Source organism: Labeo rohita, chromosome 24, assembly GCF_022985175.1.
Source record: "Labeo rohita strain BAU-BD-2019 chromosome 24, IGBB_LRoh.1.0, whole genome shotgun sequence".
In the NCBI taxonomy this organism is placed as follows: Eukaryota; Metazoa; Chordata; class Actinopteri; order Cypriniformes; family Cyprinidae; genus Labeo; species Labeo rohita.
Window position 1 is genome coordinate 3,107,599 of NC_066892.1, and position 20,898 is coordinate 3,128,496.

Consider the following 20,898-nt stretch of genomic DNA (forward strand, 5'->3'; position numbering starts at 1 on the left):
TTAATTTCTTTTGTGATTTGCAGTGTCCCACAGTTATAGCAAGTGGAAATATCAAAGAATTGTGATTTATAGGCCTGTAAAGTTATTTTAAATGATTACAAATCTGGTAATATTTTCTGTAATTAATATAATTTTTATGCTCTGAATATGTATTTTATTCAATATTCAATTAAATAGATAATATTATTAAAAATATAAACATTTACATTATATTTCTTTGCATCTAAAATATGTTGAGCTGCATAAATCACTAATTCACAGAAATACTTGTCTTTGAGAGCTATTAAAAAATTATAGTACATCGTAACATTTGAGTTATTTATTTTGCTTTTAAATATTCCGTGTTGTCCTCTCAGAGTAAGGAAGGAGCATTCACGCTGTCTGCTATGACTTCTGGGATACGTCGGAACTGGATTCAAGCCATTCTAAAGAACATGCGGCCCACCGTCGCTCCTGATGTCACACGGTGAGCTTCTACCTCATGTTAAATGTGAAAAGAACATCAAACATTAAAACTTCCATCTGTGAATTAATTGGTATACTCTGTATTATAAAGGTTAAATGTGCCATTTCTGCACCTCTGTTGACAACAATCAGCTTTTTCAATGCTGTGAGTTTGGACTGGGACTACATGTTTGTCCGTCCAACGGCAGACCGGTTCAGTTTGTGGTAGTTGGTGGCACAGAAATGACAAATTTTACCTTTAAAGATCCACAACCTTACCTGAACAGTTCATGCTTACCATTTGAGCACGTCAACTTCCATATTTCCTCTTGAGTTTTTTTTCTGTCTCCTAAATGGTTCCTCAAACTTCACTGTTTTTGTTAGTAATTATTTCTCTTTTCTTCTGTTCCTAACTTGCCTGTATAATTTCTTTTCTTGTGTTTTTCCTGCTCCGGCTACAGGAAAAACGTGTCTCTGAAACTTTCAGTTCTTATGCCCAGGTTGGCATTTCCACTTCTTATTCTGACCTGTGTGTGTGTGTTTATGCTGTTATGTCAGAGCTAAACGTAGCGACGTGCTTTCGTAATGTTCTGGCTTGTGTCTGCTATGCCAATAATTCCTGTTCCGGTTCGCCTGTGTTGTTTTCCAGTTTACTCTGTTTATAATTGAGCTGTTAATTTAGTATTTCTAATGTTGTTTACAATTATGGAATTAAATGGAGTAGAAGAGCCTTTGCGATGTATGCTTGGTTATTTTGGAGTTGTTAGTGGTGTTTGGAGTACGATAGTGGTGTTGATGTTTTGTTTTGGTCTTTTAATTTTTGAGACGTGTTTAATGACATTAAATTGATTTAATGCACTTAACACGTCTGCCTAATTTGACATTCCAGCTGTTTCACACCACATGCTAACCAGACGCAAGACGATAAAGTGATATGTGTGAAATCCTGTTTGAATGAATTGACATTTTCAGCTTCACACTGGATAGACCTATATTAAACAAGTTAATTGTGGACACCCTAAGGCATAATTTGTCTGTCAGTCATCTACTATTGGATGATACATTTTATTTTAGACCAAAAAAATAGTCTGATTGAAAATCATGGTTAATAAGGCAAATTTTAAAACTAAATGCATTAAAACTAAGTGCAGGTATTGGCGGGTAGTTAAGTTAGGCTGGTACAGCGCATTTTGATGTTCACAACTCACCAGTGTCTATCCATCCCTTGTGATGTTACGCCACCTCCTTCTTTAAAGGCGATGAAAAAATAGCATTGCATCAGTTCCCATTTTTAGAAGGCGCCCTGCAGCACAGGCCTACATGAGTGTTTACCGACATGTTTGACAAAGGTTGAATGCCATGCAGTGACCAGATGGTTTTCCTCACCCTACTAACCATTAATCAAACCATCCTGTCTTCAGCGTTTTGGGAATGTGTTTTTAGGCAGCTGTGGCACATTTCTTTTCTTTAACACTGTGTACAGTACAATTGTGTCTACAAATAAGGGATCATTTTGAACTGATGAACTGATTCAGTATCTTCTCGCCTCACAGTTCCCTTCCAGAAGAGCGAACCAGATCAAACGTGGAGCAAAACTACATCCAACCCCCTTCAAACTCTTCGCAACTCTCTAACACCTCTGTAGTTGAAGCTAAAAAGGCGCACGAGGACGTCACAGACTCCGCGCCTCCTTCCGATCACCGTAAGAGCCGAGTCAACAAGCGTGAGGGACGGTCTAAAACCTTTGACTGGTCCGAGTTCCGCCCAGGACAGGAAAACGAGAGCGGACAACCCTCAATAAAGAGGGCAGACACTTCAGTCATTATCTCGTCTTCTCCTTCCTCCAGCTCCTCTGCTGCCTCCTCTCCCATCTCTAGCTCCTCCTCTCATCAGACATCATCCTCAATTACAACTACCAGCCATACTGACAAGTTGCCACAGCGAGATGAAGAAGTCATGCAGGAATATATGCACCACAATCAGACTGCACCTACAGTCAATGCGACGATGGTGGCGGAGCCTCCGTCAAAGATCCCTCATAAAGTGCCACAAGAACAAGTGAGAATGGATGTAGACCATGGCAGAGAGGTGCAAGAGGTCGAGAGTCAAAGTGTGGACCGCAGAAACTCAGACGTCCAAGTGGAAATTGAGCAGAGGTGGCATCAGGTAGAAACAACGCCCCTCAGAGAGGAGAAGCAGGTACCGATCACTGGCAGCTCAAATGTACCTGTTGGAGACAGAGTCCTTCCACAAGAGCTGACCACTGCACTGGAAAAGGAGGTAAGAAACATGAGTTTCTGGCCTCACTTTCCATCATAAAATGTCCCACATTTCCACATTCAGATCTTTTTGCCTTCCTCTGATGTCCTCTCATGTCCTCTGTTGTCCACAGTTAGGTCAGGCACAAAGGGAGCTGGCGAGACTCCAGCAGCAGAACAGCATCTTACAGGAGCAACTTCAGGATGCGCGTGGGAGAGAGCAGAGCGCCAGGGAAGGATACGTACTCCAGGTACCCAAACAGATCGGCCTAGTCAAAAAAGATACCGAAATCAATATCTTCTGTACTTTTTGTGTTTGTGTCTCTTGCTTTTTTGATTTCAGTACTAATGTAATTTTTGGGGTGTTGATAAAACTTTCAGCATGAGTGGTACTAACTGATCTGCAATGTCTTTCTTTTCCTGGGCTCTGACTGGGTTTTGGTTCAAATGCTTGTAACCAAACCACAAGTTTGCTGAAGATAACAAATGTAAACATCTGACAAGCTTTCAGCTGTGCTTTTCTACTTTCTGTATCTGTTTCATCTTTTGTCATCCTCTTTTTGCATGGTGGTGCCATTTCTCTGTACTTCATTTTTCTTTAGTTGTTGTATAGTAATCTGGTGTAGTGTTACTCCATTTGTTTTTTCTTCCTTCTCTTGTTTCCTCTTGTATTTTTTTCTGTACAGTTCCATTTATATTATCTATTCACCCAAGGTTGCATTTCATAGTTGCATTTCGTAGTTCCACAGCCTTTGTAGATCACTTATTTCCCTTGTTGTTCACATTTTCCCCTCATTTTTGAGCACCATACTCTTCATCTTTGATGCCATCCTGAAAAATGCACAGTGGAAAGCTTGAGTAAGTATGTAACTTCAGAAATTGATCTCCCGGGTTCCCAGCCACAGCCCAGAAGATGTTGAGCATCGTGTGTGACTAACTGCACTTTGCTCTTAATCTCTTAAAGAGTGATACGACCGCTGCAAAGCCTTCGTCTGAGGCAGCATCTACCTCGGTTCACCGAGCACCATGGCAGCGCCTCAGCAAGCTGAACCAGGATCTAAAATGCGAGCTGGATTCCCAGCGACGGAAGCAAGATAAGGCAAATCAACAAGTTAGCAGCTTGCGGCGTAGCTATAGCGAAGCGAAAGATATAATAGGACACCATGAGGCGGAGATTGATGCCCTAGAGGAAAAGTTAACGGCTGCTATGGCAGAGATTGTAGCGAGTGAGCAGGCAGTGGCACGAATGCGTAGCGAGCTGAAAATTGAGCGGGTTCGCTGTCAAGAACGTGAGGAAGAATGGGTTCGAAATGAGACGACGTTGCGGTCACAGCTGCGAGAGAGCGAGGAACGTCTTCGGCAAGTCGAGGCTAGTTTGCTAGAGAAGAACCAGGAACTGAGAAAGCTTGAGCAGCAGCAAGCTTTGCAGAGGGATCAGCACAAGGAGGTGCAGAGGTTACAGGAGAGGCTCGCTGAGGCCACTGGACGTCTGATTTCCTTGGAGGAAGCTCAGACTATGAGAGAGGAGCGAGAGAGGAAAGAACAGCGAAGCCTGGAGGAGAAACAGGAGCGGGAGCGGCAGGGACTGACTCGGAGATTGGTAGAATCTGAAGAGAGGAGGAGTGAAATAGAAGAGCAACTGCAAGAGGCGCAAGAACAAGTGGAGGCACTGCTGCGAGGGAGTGGTGGGATGGAAACTGTCGGACTCAGGGACGAAGTTCACCGTCTTCAGCAGGAATTGGAGGTGCAGACGGATATGGTTGAAATGCTGCGGGAGAGCGTGAGGAGGCTGGAGGAGGAACGTGACCAGCTCACTTGCCGCTGTCAGGAACTCCTCAATCAGATTGCAGAGGCCGACCGAGAGGTAGGAAAGCAACAGGCATGTTTAACGACAGTGGAAACGGACTATCACTCTCTGGAGAGCTCGTATGAGCGAGTCTCAGAAGAATTTGCTAGGATAAGTCATGTGCTACAAGAGAAGGAAGAGGAGGTGAAGCAGACAAAGGAAATGTATGAGCAGCTAATCAGACAGAAGGAGCAGGACTTGAGCGAGGCTCTCATCAAGATGGCTGCCTTAGGCAGTAGTCTAGAAGAAACAGAACTTTGCTTGCAGCAGAAAGAAGAACTACTTTCTAAAATGGAGCGCGAGTATCCAGGACTGGTAGAGTCCCGAAAAGCAGAACAGGAGCTTCAGGCAAAACTGGTGGTTGCAGAGGATCGGATTGCTGAGCTGGAGGAGCATCTCAATGCCTTGCGACTCGGATATGCAGATCTCCGAATGCGACGTTGTCGCTCAGAGGAAGACTTGCTTGATGGGTTAAAAGAGATGCAACATGATGTTTCCTCATCCTCAAGTACCTCCCAAATTCTGCTTGCAAGAAGCAGCTCCGAGACGGAGATGTCCTTGGTAAAGCGCCAGAGGATTCGCTTTTCCACCATTCAGTGCCAATCCTATCGGTCCCAGGAAGCAGACAAGTTTCAGACAGAAAATACATCTTTGGATCTAACGCAAGATCTGAGCCTAGACCACATGCACGACCTAAGCCTGACCCAAGATATCAGTGTAGTCAGTGACAGTTCATTCCAGCAGTACAGAGATCCAGAGAAGTTCATCTCCATTATTCATGCTCTGGAAACCAAGCTATTGGCCACCGAAGAGAAGCTTAGGCACCTTACAGAAAAGATACGGGATCAGCCCGATCTTTCAATGATGCAGGAACACTTGAGCACCAGAGCCACCATGGAGGACTGCACGACTAAAACCTGTGATGAATTACCACTGGATGAACCCAGTCAGAAATTTCTCAACAAGACTTTTGGCGAACTGGGCAGTGAGGAATATGAGAAGGCACTGGCCCTGGTAGAGTCTTGCACAGAAAAAGTCAGAGGAATTCTCAGCAATCAGAAAGAGACTAGTTCTCCTGAATCTCTAATTTGTACCCTTGCAGAAGTAGAGAAACAGCTGGTTTGTGCCACCACGTACCTGAAGAAGAACAGCCCATTCTATGAGTCATGCCAGATCTTTGATGCACCAGATGGGCAGTCAGTGAAGGATAGTATAAAGCAGTTTGCCAGAACGTTAACCTTTGAGGCTGAGGTTCTGGAGAAGATGGGGTTCTCTCTACAAGACCTGAACTCTGATATTATGTCAGCCCTGACCTCAATTCACAAGGATGCCGAAAACATCAAGAAGAACTGCAATGGCTGTCTCTCAGTTGTTTATGCTGATGTACTTACAAGAAAGCTTATGCTGGAGACCACGTTCTTGGCAGAGGTGGGCAAGCTTGAGACAAGTAAACTATCAAATAGCGCTTTTTCACAGGATGTCATCAAGAACACCTGCATTAGTGCTGAGCTTGCCTATTCACTTCAGAACCTAACAATGAATTTTCAGGAAAAATTTGATGAGCTTCAAAAGGACTTGGTCCAGGCGAACAAGACATTGAAGCAAAGGGACATGGCTCTGAAAGATGCCGTTAGCGTATCAAAGCGTGCTCACATTGAGAGCATGACCCAAAGTGACACTGATCACCTTGCTGACATTGCCCCTCCTGAGCTTGTCCCCTATATGGAGCAGATTGAGATTGAGGAAGCTCAGAGTTTAGCAGCAGAGATTGTCCGCAGACATTTAACAGGCGGCATGCTATCCCATAGTGCAGAATCCGAATCGCATCTGCAAACGAGCTGGGAAAATCTCATTGCTGAGCTCAAAAAGCAAGCAAAAGCCCTTCGCACTCTCTCTCAGGAAATTGAGAGGATCTGTGAGGAAGGGGAAACAGATGCACTTTCTGGACTTGCGGATGCCATCCAGATGAGCACGTGCCGCGATGACTCCAGTGCCGTTTGTATGCGAGAGGCTTTGATGCAGGCGCAAGTCGCTTATGTTGCTTGCAGGTTACGAGCAGGCCACTCGAGGGAACTTTCCCTTTGCCAGGAGACTAGCCGCAACATGGCAGCGCTCGTCCAGGAGCACGCTGAGAGTGTTGCAGCCATCCAAAGGCACTACCAGAGCTGCTTGGAAAAAGAACATCTTAGCTTCACTGGCACTATCAGTTCCCTGCAGGAGGAGAATGACATGCTTCGAGGAGAACTATCCTATAAGCTCAGGGAGCTCCAGGAGCAACGGCAGAACCTAACCCAGCTGGAAGAGGCATTTCATAAGGAGAAAGAAGAACTCAAGAGCAGGCATACGGATGAGATGGGAAGGGCAGAGCAGGAGCAAATAACCAGAGAGCTCGAACTAATGGAGCGTGCCGCCAACAGCCAACGCAGGCTGGAGACCCTGCTGCTAGAAATGGAAGATGCCGAGCTGAGGCACAAGGAGCAAATCCAAAAACTTGAGCAGGAATTTCAGGGTAAGGTCCAGGAACTAGAACACGCCAACAGAGAGGAGCTCCGCAAGCTACAAGAATGCTACAGCCAGACCATCTGCTCGTTGGAGGAGAGAAGCGAACAAGTGGAGAGCAAGGATGAGGAGATGGAGGAAGGGGGTGGATCTGATCAGGTAACGTGCAGGGAGTCCCTGCTCCGAATCCGGGAGCTGGAAATGCAGTTGAGCAGCATGAGGGAGGAGCTGGAACAGAAACCACTGGATGGAGATCTGACCAGCCTGAAGGAGAAGTACCAGCGAGACTTGGACAGCCTCAAGGTTTAACCTTTCGCTTTTCAAATTTAAAGTCACACCCATTCACCGCCATAGCGCCATGTTTGTAGGACCCTCAGTAGGTTGTTGTTATTAGTTTGGGTTGCAGTGGTTTTAGCCAAGTATGCTTTGGCTTATTGCATTCGTTTATTCAAGTACACATTTCAAATAACATATCTACTCTGTTGTTTATTATATATATATATCATGTGATTTCTAATTTTATGCCTCTTGGATTTTTGAAAGCAATGCTGAGATGACCACTGCAACCCTGTAGCCTCATAACCATGACGCTTTCCCATTTTTTCCTATGCTGTAGTGCACATTAGAAGCACAGGGAGTCTTGAGCACACACAATGAATGTACGAATGACCATGATTACAGACAAACTTATCACACATTATATTACTGTGTTTACTGAGGACTTCCTCTGTTCAAAAACTGTTCTAAAACACCTTGTGTTTTAGAGTTTTAGCATTGTGTTAATGTTGAGTGCATGATAGTTAAACCCTATCAAGCATGCTGCTTTCCTTTCACTTTTCTGTGCTAACTTTCATCTCTCATCACATGAGCAAATGTTTTGATATGTGAACCCCATAGCTGACGAAGCTCTGTAGAAAATAGGGCTGGGTAAACATTGGTTTTCTGAATCATTTCTTCATTTGTACAATTGGATTGTACTGATTAAAATCATTTAATTTATGGCTTTTTAATGACAAACTCAAAAATGACTATTGAAGTGAAAAAAATAGGCTTTGCTGAATAAATTATCTACTTTATCCACCGTCAAGTCAAGACATAATGAACTGAATCTGAATCCAAATTGAATTGAATCAGGGAAACAATTGCAGATACCCAGCTCTAATAGAGAGCTTGCTGGAGTAGAGATAGTATGCATGGTGTTTGTTTGCATTTGTAATCTGATGTTTTATGTGAAATGCAGGCGACATGCGAGCGTGGATTTGCAGCGATGGAGGAGACACATCAGAAGGTGATTGACGATATTCAAAGGCAGCATCAACGGGAGATCCGGAAACTTCTGGAGGAGAAAGAAAGACTGCTGGAGGAGGAAACAAACGCCACTATTGCTGGTAATGAATGCGTTACTGTATACACCAAATTTCCAAATTTGAAAGTGAATTACTTATGGTTTGTCTTTGCAAATTTCTGTCAGTATGAATGCTAGTTAAAGTGTGTAATGTTTAATTAGGGGAACAAGCGTGTAGCGACTATATAGTCGCTACTTGCAACTATATTGCAACATTGTATCTAGCACTATAATAAATGTTTAATGTCATGGATTTGATGCATCACAGTAGGTTGTTTTGTGTGCAGCGATTGAGGCCATGAAAAATGCTCATCGCGAGGAAATGGAGAAAACGCAGCGGTCGCAGATGAGCGGCGTAAGCGCAGACATTCAGGAGCTGCGCAGACAGTACGAGTAAGATGCCAAACATCTCTTTATCTACTTGAACCATTCACTAGTCACAAGATTTGCTTCTATTTATTGATGCTTTTTGCCAAGCAAATGGAAGTTTTGACATGTATTTTTACATTTTGTCCATGTAGAGAGGAGTTGGAGTCTATCCATCGCGAGCTGGAGGTTTTGTCTGAGCAGTATTCTCAGAAGTGTTTAGAAAACGCACATTTGGCTCAAGCTCTGGAAGCCGAGAGACAGGCATTGGGGCAATGCCAGCGAGAGAACCAGAAACTGCACATACACAACCAGGTCAACCTGAACTTTCTGAAAACATTTATTAATAAAAAGCCTAAAATTTCTTATAATAAATAAACTGTAATAAATGTGTATTTTGGGTGTTTTCTTTCCACTAGTCTGAAACAACATGTTATGAAAAGCAATATCTCAAAATTGACTTTTTGCCTGTATTATTATCTTGCCTTAAGAACAATAGAAGCAAACAAAGTTCCACACTGTCATATAAAAATAAACTTGTGTGGTTTATGTTTACAGGAACTAAACCATCGTCTAAATGAGGAGATCACCAGAATGCACTCTTGCATTAGTGAAGACAAATCAATGTCCTCTCTGACACAAGGCAAAGATATCTATGAACTGGAGGTACAGCACCAACTCTGTCATCTGAATTTAGATCAATAAAAGTTGCCATGCACAACATCTAAATGTTGCTTCATTGCAGGTTTTGCTGCGAGTGAAGGAGTCAGAGATCCAGTACCTCAAACAGGAAATAAACTCTCTCAAAGACGAGCTGCAGTCGGCACTTCGAGTAATATGCACGCACACATAGACACTCTGTACAAGTGTTTCTCTTTAACCGTTCTTTGAACATATCAACATGCTGTTCATGTGTGTGTGTTTCAGGATAAGAAGTATGCTTCCGACAAGTACAAGGACATTTACACGGAGCTGAGTATTGTCAAAGCTAAAGCTGACTGTGACATTAACAAGCTGAGAGAGAAACTTTTGGCTGCTACAGAAGCTCTTGGGGAATTAGATGCTGAGGGGAGTGGCGTTACTCCTGGATACGGTGAGACAGGAAAAGGAATAATTCATGCAAAAATTGGAATTATGTCATCATTTAACAAACCTCAGGTTGTCTGCTTGACTTTTGTGCCAGAGTGCACAAAAGGACAAAAAAAGCACAAATTTTCAGTGTCTGATGCTAGAGAATTTATTTTACATTTTTTTGTTTGTTTAGCAATTATGGCGTATAATATTTGCATATACTGAAAATTATTTTATTTATTTATTTTATATATATATATATATATATATATATGCTCATCAAGGCAGAATACAGAAAAAAATATTCTGTTATTTGTTTATCAATAATGGCATATAATATTTGCATATACTGAAATTAAATGAATTATTAATTATTTTATATATATGCTCATCAAGGCAGAATACACAAAAAAAAATATTCTGTTGTGAACATTTTGCAGTATTATCATTTTTTTCTGTATTTTTGATCAAATAAATGCAGTCTTGATGAGCATAAGACTTCTTTAAAAAACATTACAATTCTTACTGATCCCAAACTTTTGAGTGGTAGTGTGTATATATATGTGTGTATATTTTTTATATATTTATTTCAGACAATATTACACACAAGAAAATTCACTGAAATTAGTGTAAATGTTTGTCTAGTCCAGATAATTTCATATTAGATCATCTCAGATAATTGCCAGACATCTTCTAATTTATTACAATAAGAGTGTTCTACTTTTGAAGATTTTACTTGTGTATTTGTGTTTGTGGCAGACATTATGAAGTCGAAGAGTAACCCAGATTTCCTGAAGAAAGAAAAATCCAAACAGATTCGTGGGGTCAGGTCAAAGGTGAGAGGTCATAGTGTGTCCATCTCGCTTTGTCATAAATATACATTGTCAGCCATTGAGTGTATCTACACTGACCAGAATTATAAACGCAATACTTTTGTTTTTGCCCCCATTTTTCATGAGCTGAACTCAAAGATCTAAAACTTTTTCTATGTACACAATAGCCCTATTTCTCTTAAATATTGTTCACAAATCTGTCTAAATCTGTGTTAGTGAGCACTTCTCCTTTGCAGAGATAATCCATCCACCTCACAGGTGTGGCATATCAAGATGCTGATTAGACAGCAATAAAAGGCCACTCTAAAATGTGCAGATCTTGCAGTTTGCATGCTGACTGCAGGAATGTCCACCAGAGCTGTTGCCCATGAATTGAATGTTCATTTCTCTACCATAAGCCGTCTCCGAAGTCTTTTCAGAGAATTTAGCAGTACATCTAACCGGCCTCACAACCGCAGACCGTGTGTAACCACACCAGCCCAGGACCTCCACATCCAGCATCTTCACCTCCAAGATCGTCTGAGACCAGCCACCCGGACAGCTGCTGCAACAATCGGTTTGCGTAACCAAAGAATTTCTGCACAAACTGTCAGAAACCATCTCAGGGAAGCTCATCTGAAGCTCAACTGCAGTTCGTCGTTGTAGCCAACTTGAGTGGGCAAAGGCTCACATTCAATGGCGTCTGGCACTTTGGAGAGGTGTTCTCTTCACAGATGAATCCCGGTTTTCACTGTACAGGGCAGATGGCAGACAGCGTGTATGGTGTCATGTGGGTGAGCGGTTTGCTGATGTCAACGTTGTGGATCGAGTGGCCCATGGTGGCGGAGGGGTTATGGTATGGCAGGCGTATGTTATGGACAACGAACACAGGTGCATTTTATTGATGGCATTTTGAATGCACAGTGATACCTTGACAAGATCCTGAGGCCCATTGTTGTGCCATTCATCCACGACCATCACCTCATGTGCAGCATGATAATGCACGGCCCCATGTTGCAAGGATCTGTACACAATTCCTGGAAGCTGTAAACATCCCAGTTCTTGCATGGCCAGCATACTCACCGGACATGTCACCCATTGAGCATGTTTGGGATGCTCTGGATCGGCGTATACAACAGTCTGTTCCAGTTCCTGCCAATATCCAGCAACTTCGTACAGCCATTAAAGAGGAGTGGACCAACATGCCACAGGCCACAATAAACAACAGTAAAACTGCACATTTTAGAGTGGCCTTTTATTGTGGCCAGCCTAAGGCACACATGTGCAATAATAATGCTGTCTAATCAGCATCTTGATATGCCACACCTGTGAGGTGGATGGATTATCTCGGCAAAGGAGAAGTGCTCACTAACACAGACTTAAGACAGATTTGTGAACAATATTTGATAGAAATGGGTCTTTTGTGTACATAGGAAAAGTCTTAGATCTTTGAGTTCAGCTCATGAAAAATGGGGGCAAAAACAATAGTGTTGCGTTTATAATTTTGGTCAGTGTAAATTCCTGTGGATTTATGTAGAAAATGTTGGTTGGTTGTGTAATTGTTCAATGTTATGCTGTATGTATATAAGTGTTTGAGAAAGATATACAGGCCAAGTATTTGTGTGTGTGAATTATGGAACACTGTGTGTTCGTGTATGTGTGTGTGTATCTTCACATGTGTGCGTTGTCCTGTCAGGCAGAGAGTGAGGGGTTGGTCGGGGGTAGCTGACCGCTGTCACCCCATCAGGTCCTACAGGTGAAGCAGGTATCACTCTTGTGAGAGTCCGGCTGTGTTTGCATGGAATATGGAGCGTATTGCACAGCATACTGTACCTGACCTTTCATTTCCAGTTTAATGAATGAACCAGAAGCAAGTCTTGCATTGATTTTAACTAAATGACATTCACATGCACTGAGGTCTGAAAATAATGCATACGGATTCACATAATGGTGCTATTTTTATATATTATATCATATACTGTGCAGTATCTAGTAAGCTAGTATTCCATTGTGAACACAGCCTTTGAATCCTGCATGAGCCCTACACCTCCTGACAGTTTGAAAATCACCTGCAACTTAACCTGGTTTGGCAGGTTGACACATAACCAGCACAGATCCTATTTATCTGAAAGTTATGTGTTCGGACTGTTTTTATGTTGGGGTTTCTTGCTTTGTATGTGTGTGTGGTTTGTGTTTCGGTGTTCAGGTAGACTTCAGCCCTATTTAGACGGTAATTGTTTGCAAATGAACATTTGCATTTACACTACATTAATGTGACAATATGCTAGCTGAAGTTGTTCATGTGTAACCAAAGGGAAATAAAAACACTAACTTGTTGAAGTCTGATTTGTCTAGCTCCTGTAAATGCTGAAATAGCTCACATGTTAAACAATTACCGTCTGAATAAACTTTGTGTGTCATTGTCTTTTCTTTGTCAGTTTCTGTGTGATAAACCCTGAATATCTTAAACTTAAAGGGATATTTAAGGATATTTCTTACTTCCAAACCATACTTGGGAAACTCTAATTTGTTTTTAAATACATTTAGGTGTAGTTTTTGGGTAAATTTTCTCTAAATAACATCTTTAGAATCCCGCTGAATTTTTTTTTATTATTTAAAGATATGAGGAAATGAAGTGTCATGTGTCCTGTTTAGTTCTCAAAGGCAGTGAGACAGATCTAATAGTGTAATAATAAAGAAACAGGACACCAGTGCGTGTGTGTTTAGTCAGTACAGCGTGTTCATGTGAACGTCTTTTGCTGGTGTCTTGTTGCACAATGAAGGAACCACAGCCAGTGAATGACAGACGTAAAGAAAATGACAGAAATGGATCTAAAACTGTTTAGAGGAAACCAAGTGAATATAGAAACAGGCTTTGGTTTAAAACTCCCTAAATGTCCCTTTAAGGAATGTGCATGTTCCCATAATGCTGTGAACCACACGGGTGAAGTTTAAAACTGAATTAATCAAGGTTCGGTCTGAACTTTTCTAACAAACTGACTGCAGTGCAGACATGGTCTTCAAGACACAATACAGCTTGAGTAAAATTACTTTTTTTTTGGAGCCTTAGGTCTGGAATTTAATATACAGTTTAATTGAATTTCATTTAATTAATTTAATTTAATTTTTGTTTATTTTTTCAGGCTTTTTGACAGGCTTTTATATAACGAATATAATATCACTTGAACAATAATTTGAAATGTACTGAAATCTGTAAATAATTTTTTATGTTGGCCATTGAATTTGAAAATGATTTTTTGCAGTGTGTAGTTCTGGAATGTAATTTTATTATTTTATTAGTATTTTATTATTTAATAAAATCTAAAATTTAATGTATTTATTTATTTGATTATTTCAATTACTTAATTTGATTTTTTTTTTTTTTTTTTATTAAATGATTGTATTTTAGTTTTTTTTTTAATTAATTACAGTTTTATTTAGGCTGATATACAGCAGAGAATCTTAATTTTTTTAATTTATTTTTTTTTCTTTTTAATTTTTAATTTTTTTGCATGTTTGTATTTAATACAGCAGCAAATATAATGTAATTTAAAATTATACTGGCCATCAAATTTTTTAAAAATTTGGAAATATGGTTTAATTTCACCCAGTCTGAATTTTTCCATATTTACCATAACCACCTTTATTGCTTCAGCAAGCAATAATATCAAATTTAATTTTGATCCTAAAAGTGTAATTTTGTGTACAGTTACAAATCACTTGATTTGAAATTAAAGAGTGCATTCAGTGTACATACTGAAGTCTTTTGAAGGATTATTTTTGTTTTTTAATTATATTTAAATATAAAAAAACAGCACATTTCTCTTTTATCTCATCGTTCTCTCATTCTTTTTCAGAGTTTGAAGGAGGGACTGACAGTACAGGAAAGGATGAAGCTGTTCGAAACTAAAGACTCCAGAAAGATATAACACACCTCACACACTTTCTTTCTTTCTTGTTTTGTATTCTCGCTCTTTTATTGTCTTCATTTAGAGCTTCTTGGTTGGTAGACGAAGCAGGGTAAAGAACATTAGCTTTCTGACTGTGTTTTAATATTGTTTGTGTGAATTAAGGGAATGACATGTTTCAATATTGACCTTTTTGCCAACCTTCAGCTCTGACGAACCTCATATTTTTGGTGTTTTTGGTCTCTATAAGTCATCACAGTATATACGAACACACTCAGTATTGAACTAGAACACTAGACGTGCGTGTGTTTCTCATTTGAGTATCTTCTGAATGGCTGCTGTTGTGTCTTATAGAGGTGCTGGTGACATTTTTATGATTATTCTGAGAGAAGAAGAATTACTTAATTATTGACAGAGAGAGATGTTATTTTGCCAATGATATTGTAAATACGAGTAAAGTCGTGTACGTGATAACACTTTTTCAGACTTTCTAGTACTGTAACCTTGAGATGAAATGACTTGGTTTCTATAAGCTGGGTAACGTGAGTGCGAGTGTGTTTTGTAGAGTGTTTTTGATCGTCAGAGATGGGTGATTCGGTCATTTACTTGAGGAGAATCTAATTGCTGTTTTAATTGCTTTTGTGTTGCTTCTGGTTTATTCGGACGTGCAAAATATAGAGCAACCAAACGTGATCTCTGCTGTGGGTGTTGCGGCATAAAGCGTTCGTTCGGCTACTGATAGTGAGCTTATTTCGTCCCGTATTTCGATCTGAACGTGGGACATTTTAATAATTTCGTTGTGTTATTCCAGCGTTCGTGCTGTTTAATACTGGCCTTTGCATGAATATGAAGCACTTTGAGTCGTTAATTTCTGTGTTCTGGTTTTGAAACATGTGATTCCATATTCCTTCTGCTCCAGAATTCAGAAAGTATTAAACACACAACAAAGAAAACTCACTGTATAATAATATTCAATATTTGCTTTGTAAATAATTGGTTTTAGAGAAGATTCCTTTATCTTGTTCTCTCAGTCTGCATAGAAGAAAAAAAATATCTTTATATCTATCTATAAGCGGTATGTCCACACCTAATTGCCTATCTGTATGAATATTTTTATTTTGGTGTGCGTGAATGTGATACATCTGTAATAATAAAAATGTTTTTGAATCTAAAATCCATACATTGTCTTTGTATGTCTTCTGAGGAAGATGTCTTCCACTTGTTATTTATCCAAAGTCATTTTGTAAGTTACCTTTCTTTCTTATGAAAATTAATATGGTTTTGTTTTTATCTGTAGCTAATGGTTTGATGTTTTGCACTGTTTAATAATAATAATAAAAAATCAGAAAAAAAGATTCACAAACTTGTTCTTAAGTCCCGATCTGAAATCAAATGATTTGGAATCTGCAATGAATTTCCGCTCGCAAACAAATTTCGCAATAAATTTTGAATAATGATTTGGGAACCATTTCAGATTAGAAATTCTGAGTGCGAAATCCACAAAATGATTTGTGAACCTGTACCGAAGTTCCGATCAAATGATTCGCGACTGTGCTCCGAAATCTTGGTCCGAATACTGATTCGCAAACCATAATTTCAGATCTGGACTTCGAAGCACGGAACGCAAATCATTCAATTCGTGAAATGATTCATGAACCTGTTCCGAAGTTCCGACCTGAAAGAAATGATTCGCGAACCTGTATCAAAGTTCTTATCTTAATCAGATGATTCACGATCTAAGCTCTAAAGTGCCAATCTAAAATGGTTGGCCATTCATGAATCATTATTCAGATCTGGACTTCGGAGCACGGGTTGCAAATCATTCAATTTGCAAAATGATTCACGAACCCGCTTCGAAATTCCGACCTGAATTAATTGATTCACAAACCCACACCGAAGTTCCGATCTGAATCAGAAAAAAATTACAAAGTCACTCTAAGTTCCGATCTTAATCAAATGATTCATGATACGCTACTACCCAGCTAACAATTTTTGGTTCCCAGAACGTTCCCAAGAAAGTTCCCTATTGGTTAGCCACGAAAGTTTTCTTAACGTAAATAGAACATTCCTTGTAGGTTAGGGGAACGTTCTGGGAACCTATCGTGAACTTTCTGGGAACGTTCCTGCAACGTTCCCTGTAGGTTCCCAGAACGTTCCCCTAACCTACAGTTTTTATTAAACCTATAGTTTTTATTATAAAGTTTTACTAAAAATAACCTGCAGGGAACGTTCTGGGAAGGTTCTTTTTAGGTTATAAAATTAAACCAAAAAATAACCTGCAGGGAACGTTCCGGGAACGTTCTCTGTAGGTTATAAAAATAAAACCTAAAAATAACCTGCAGGGAACTTTCTGGGAAGGTTCTTTTTAGGTTATAAAATGAAACCAAAAAATAGAACGTTCTCATTTGGTTCCCAAAAAAATAACCAAACAGGAACCATAGGGGAATGTTAGGGGAACGTTCTGTGTTTGCTGGGTAAGTCCCAATCAGAATCAAATGATTTGCGAATCAGCACTGAAGTTCCAGTCTCAACCATTTGATTCACGCTCTGAAGTCCTGATCCGATGATTTGCAAACCAGACTTCTGAGCGCATATCGCGAACCATTCAGTTTACTAAATGATTCGCGAACCCACTCCGAAGTCCTGATCTGAATCAAATGATTCGCGATCTGAAGTGCTGATCGAAATAATTCAGGATATGTGATTAAAAAAAAAAAAAAAAAAAAAAAACAATATAAATCAAATGATACGCAGTCCAATTGCAGCTCTTTGAAATGGTGAATCATTTTGCAACGCAGTGGTTAAACTGATTCAGAGTTTCTGAAAATCTCAAATGGTTGGCGATTCACGAATCATTATTCAAATCGGGACTTTCGGATTCACAAACCATCATTTCAAATCTGGACTTCGGAGCACGGATTTGATTTAGCTCGGAACTTCGGTGCAGGTTCATGAATCAATTCATTCAGGTCGGAACTTCAGAGCGAGTCCGCAAATTATTTCGTGAATTGAATGATTCGCGAACCTGCACTGACGTTCAGATTTAAATCAAATGATTCGCGAACCAGCTCCGAAGTCCCGATCTAAATGATTCACGATACGCGGTTTGAAATTCTGATAAGAATCAAATCCGATTGCAGCGCTTCGAAACGGTGAATCATTTTGCGACACAGAGGTTAAACTGATTCAGAGTTTCGAAAAGCTTCGTTTCACCCATCACTACGTGCTTTTTAAAATCATTACAAGCAAAGTCGATATTCAAAAATGAATGTTTTTTGCTACTGAATCGCTTGTGTTAAAAAATCGAAGTTACGAATTTGAATCAATCCAGCGGTAAATGATTCACTCAATTGATTCGGTTTGTCTGTTCCTCTTTTCATGCATCCAGCCATGTTCACACGACACTGTCAGAGCTTCTACTAGCTGAGCTCGCTAGGTTTATGACATTTTATTTCTATTTCAAAGCTAACAGTCTGCTTTGTACATTCACTTTAACAGTATATAGTTAAAAAAGGCAAACTTCATCATTCAGCTGAACTGAACACATGATCTGGTGAAACTGCTGAGCAGCAGATGAGTGGCAGATATCGTGTGAAGAAGTGCAGAAGCAGTAATGTGACGCTCCGCCGCTGTCATCATCATCATTAACCGCATCTGGATCTCAGCCAGCGTTCAACCCCACAGAGGATTCTACTCATGAAAAAGTATATTAAAGTGTGGATAGGTTGGGTTTAAGGAGTAATGCTTGTCTTCGCCAGCAGAGGACACTCGCAGTTCAGTTTTACTTTTAATAATGTACTTTTGCTTGTCTCGGTCTTTAACTTACTTGAATTAACCTTGGTATTTTTAGTTAGTGGGCAAAGGGGACACGAGTTTAAATTTTGACCTTTTTGACTTTTTGAAAAAATGAATAAAGCAACTAGCAGTTGACTTTGACAGCTAGTGGTAATTATGCAGTTTTGTTGTATGATAAAATAGTCTTGACATTTTGATAATGACATCTTTTGTGAAATTAAAAATCATTACTGCAGCAAAATGCCATAGCATTTTAGCCAAACACGTATATACCTAGACTAATCATGCAACTTAAGTCATAATTATTTTATTTATTTATTTACTGAAGTTGCATTAGAAATTCACTTGAAAAATGTATTAACTACACGCTCTTTTGTACATGCATAGTGCTTTTTTAATTTTTTTTTTTTTACCTTTTTAGTGCTTAAAACGGTGGTGACAATATTCATATGTTGTGTGAACATTCTGCTAACTAACTCAAGTGATGGGGAAGACTATTTTGATTATTAGAGACTGTTTGAATGTCTGCTGTAGTCAACTTTATTCACTTTACTGAAATGAAGAACAAAGCACTTGTGCTGCTCAGCAGTGAATAATGAATCCAGCAGTCAGCTGAAGATTCACAAATACAAACATGTTTCCTGCTATTAACGCTCGGTGATCACAGTTACGTAAGTGCATATGTGGGTTTGGTGTGAGAAATTCCCATCATACATGTCTGTCACTCATCTCAACACATGCTGTCGTTCAAACTAAATATATGTGGGTATAAGACATTCTTCAAGAACCTCCATAAGCTGCACTCATAAAATAAATGCTGTTAATAGTTCAGCTTTATTCAATAATGCATAAAGTTCTGCATTAACATTAAAGACCCTGTATGTATCTGATCTGTCTGGACTTCAAAAGACTACTTAGTATATAGTTTTAAATTCTGAAAGTACAGGTTTGTTCTTATATCATTTGCCTGATTTATAACCTATAACATTCAATTCCTAAAAACATTATTATTATTATGGGGTGATGAAGATGAAATCTCTAATGTGTCAACACAATGAAAACTTTTTATCATTTTAGGCAAATGAGTGCATATTTATAGTGCCTTTTTGCATGTTTAAACATAAAAGCAAAAATGCATAAAATAAAAATAAAAAATAAATACAAAGTGATACTTATTTGCAGGGCAAGTTAAATAATAACTGAGCTGAAAAAATCCTTATTGTCCAGCTTTTTTTTGCTTTCTTCACCCTCCTTTCGTTTTCTTTAATTATATTTCCCATGTAAGACGATGCAGGACACCTGGAACCACGATGTGAGGATAATGTTCTGTAATCACGTGTGTCATGTTTCCATAGAAACAGAATCCACAGATGGAGTTGAACTCCAGTACCGGAGGACAAACCAGAACGAGGTGGAGAGAAATGTATTAATGCATATGCAAATGACCAGTAGGAGCTGTTACCTGTGTCTGCTTCCGGTGTTCAGGTTGGTTTAGTGCTGTAGACTCACTGCTCGGACACGTTTGATGATTTTTGGGGAATGAACTTAAGGGCATCACCCACAGAGTTGAAAATATTTACGATACTAAACTCTATCCACCTTATTTTGTTATCGTGGAAGTAGGCTTAAGCTATCTTCTATGAATGTGCGAGACTTCCGATTCATTAGTCGCAATCTGTTAGTGAATAACACAGTGAAGTAAAAGATAAAACTATTTGCGCCAGCAAACCGGTTTGTTTATTACCATGATAGTAAATTTAAACAATATAATTGCAAATAACACTTTACAACATAAAGCAGCATGGACTGTTTTTGTAGAGCTAAAATAAGTGGACGCGAATGACACCGGAAGTCTCGCACGTTCAAGTTTAAAATGGCCATTCCCGCTCGTTAGGTGTCTAATTGACCAGCTGATTTCCACATCTTTACAAGACCAAGCCTTATAAACATTCAAACTTACTTTTTGAACATTGTTTAAACTCTCAAAGAAGGTTTTATCAAGCCAACATTTATAGTTTATCTTAGTTAAAGTTAGAAAATATTAATAGAGGGTTCTCACGACGCCTCATCGGCCATATTGACGGCAATAAATGCAAACAATGCCACTGAACCGAACTAGACTCGCATATTTTGTTGATTATTGCTGAAAATGGTCAGGTAGTGTCATGTTTTGTATGTACTAATTGTTTAGACCGGGAAAAACGTCTTTGTTCTTATCATTTCCAGTCAGGTAGGTGAAATATTAGGCTAATATCTTAGTCAATACTGCCTGTGTGTATCTTTACCACCTGTTAACTTTAGTTTGTTAAAATATTGTGGCCTTTCCTGCTTACTAAGTCCTTCTCTGTATGATTTAGCAGCCTTCACATGTTTTCCCCCATGATTTAGACAGCATAAATTAGCAAAATACAGTATTCAGTAGTACATTAATTGCGCAATCCATGCTGTTATTGACATCCGGGTGCCTGACCAAACCGTGATGTAAGTATAATTTCTTTGAGTATTAATGAAATATTAATATCGGTCATCATTTACTCACCCTAAGTGGTTCCTT

At 39.5% G+C, this 20,898-nt stretch overlaps 1 protein-coding gene across 13 annotated transcripts in view; it reads left to right on the forward strand.

The window, feature by feature from the left end:
• si:ch73-103b11.2 (myosin phosphatase Rho-interacting protein) overlaps nt 1-15,542 on the forward strand; it is a 50,391-nt gene extending 34,849 nt beyond the window's left edge. For 6 of the 13 annotated variants that reach the window (XM_051097679.1, XM_051097680.1, XM_051097686.1 and 3 more), the window contains 13 exons: nt 357-466; nt 906-944; nt 1,998-2,724; nt 2,837-2,953; nt 3,667-7,350; nt 8,288-8,435; nt 8,680-8,785; nt 8,914-9,073; nt 9,317-9,424; nt 9,504-9,590; nt 9,686-9,851; nt 10,589-10,665; nt 14,499-15,542. In XM_051097679.1, coding sequence (XP_050953636.1) covers nt 357-466; nt 906-944; nt 1,998-2,724; nt 2,837-2,953; nt 3,667-7,350; nt 8,288-8,435; nt 8,680-8,785; nt 8,914-9,073; nt 9,317-9,424; nt 9,504-9,590; nt 9,686-9,851; nt 10,589-10,665; nt 14,499-14,570 — 5,601 coding nt within the window. In that variant the 3' untranslated portion in view covers nt 14,571-15,542. Of the gene's footprint in view, nt 1-356; nt 467-905; nt 945-1,997; nt 2,725-2,836; nt 2,954-3,666; nt 7,351-8,287; nt 8,436-8,679; nt 8,786-8,913; nt 9,074-9,316; nt 9,425-9,503; nt 9,591-9,685; nt 9,852-10,588; nt 10,666-12,337; nt 12,407-14,498 lie in introns of all 13 variants that reach the window. The other 7 variants (XM_051097681.1, XM_051097684.1, XM_051097690.1 and 4 more) reach the window with 5 other exon arrangements.
• The last annotated feature ends 5,356 nt before the right edge of the window (nt 15,543-20,898 follow it).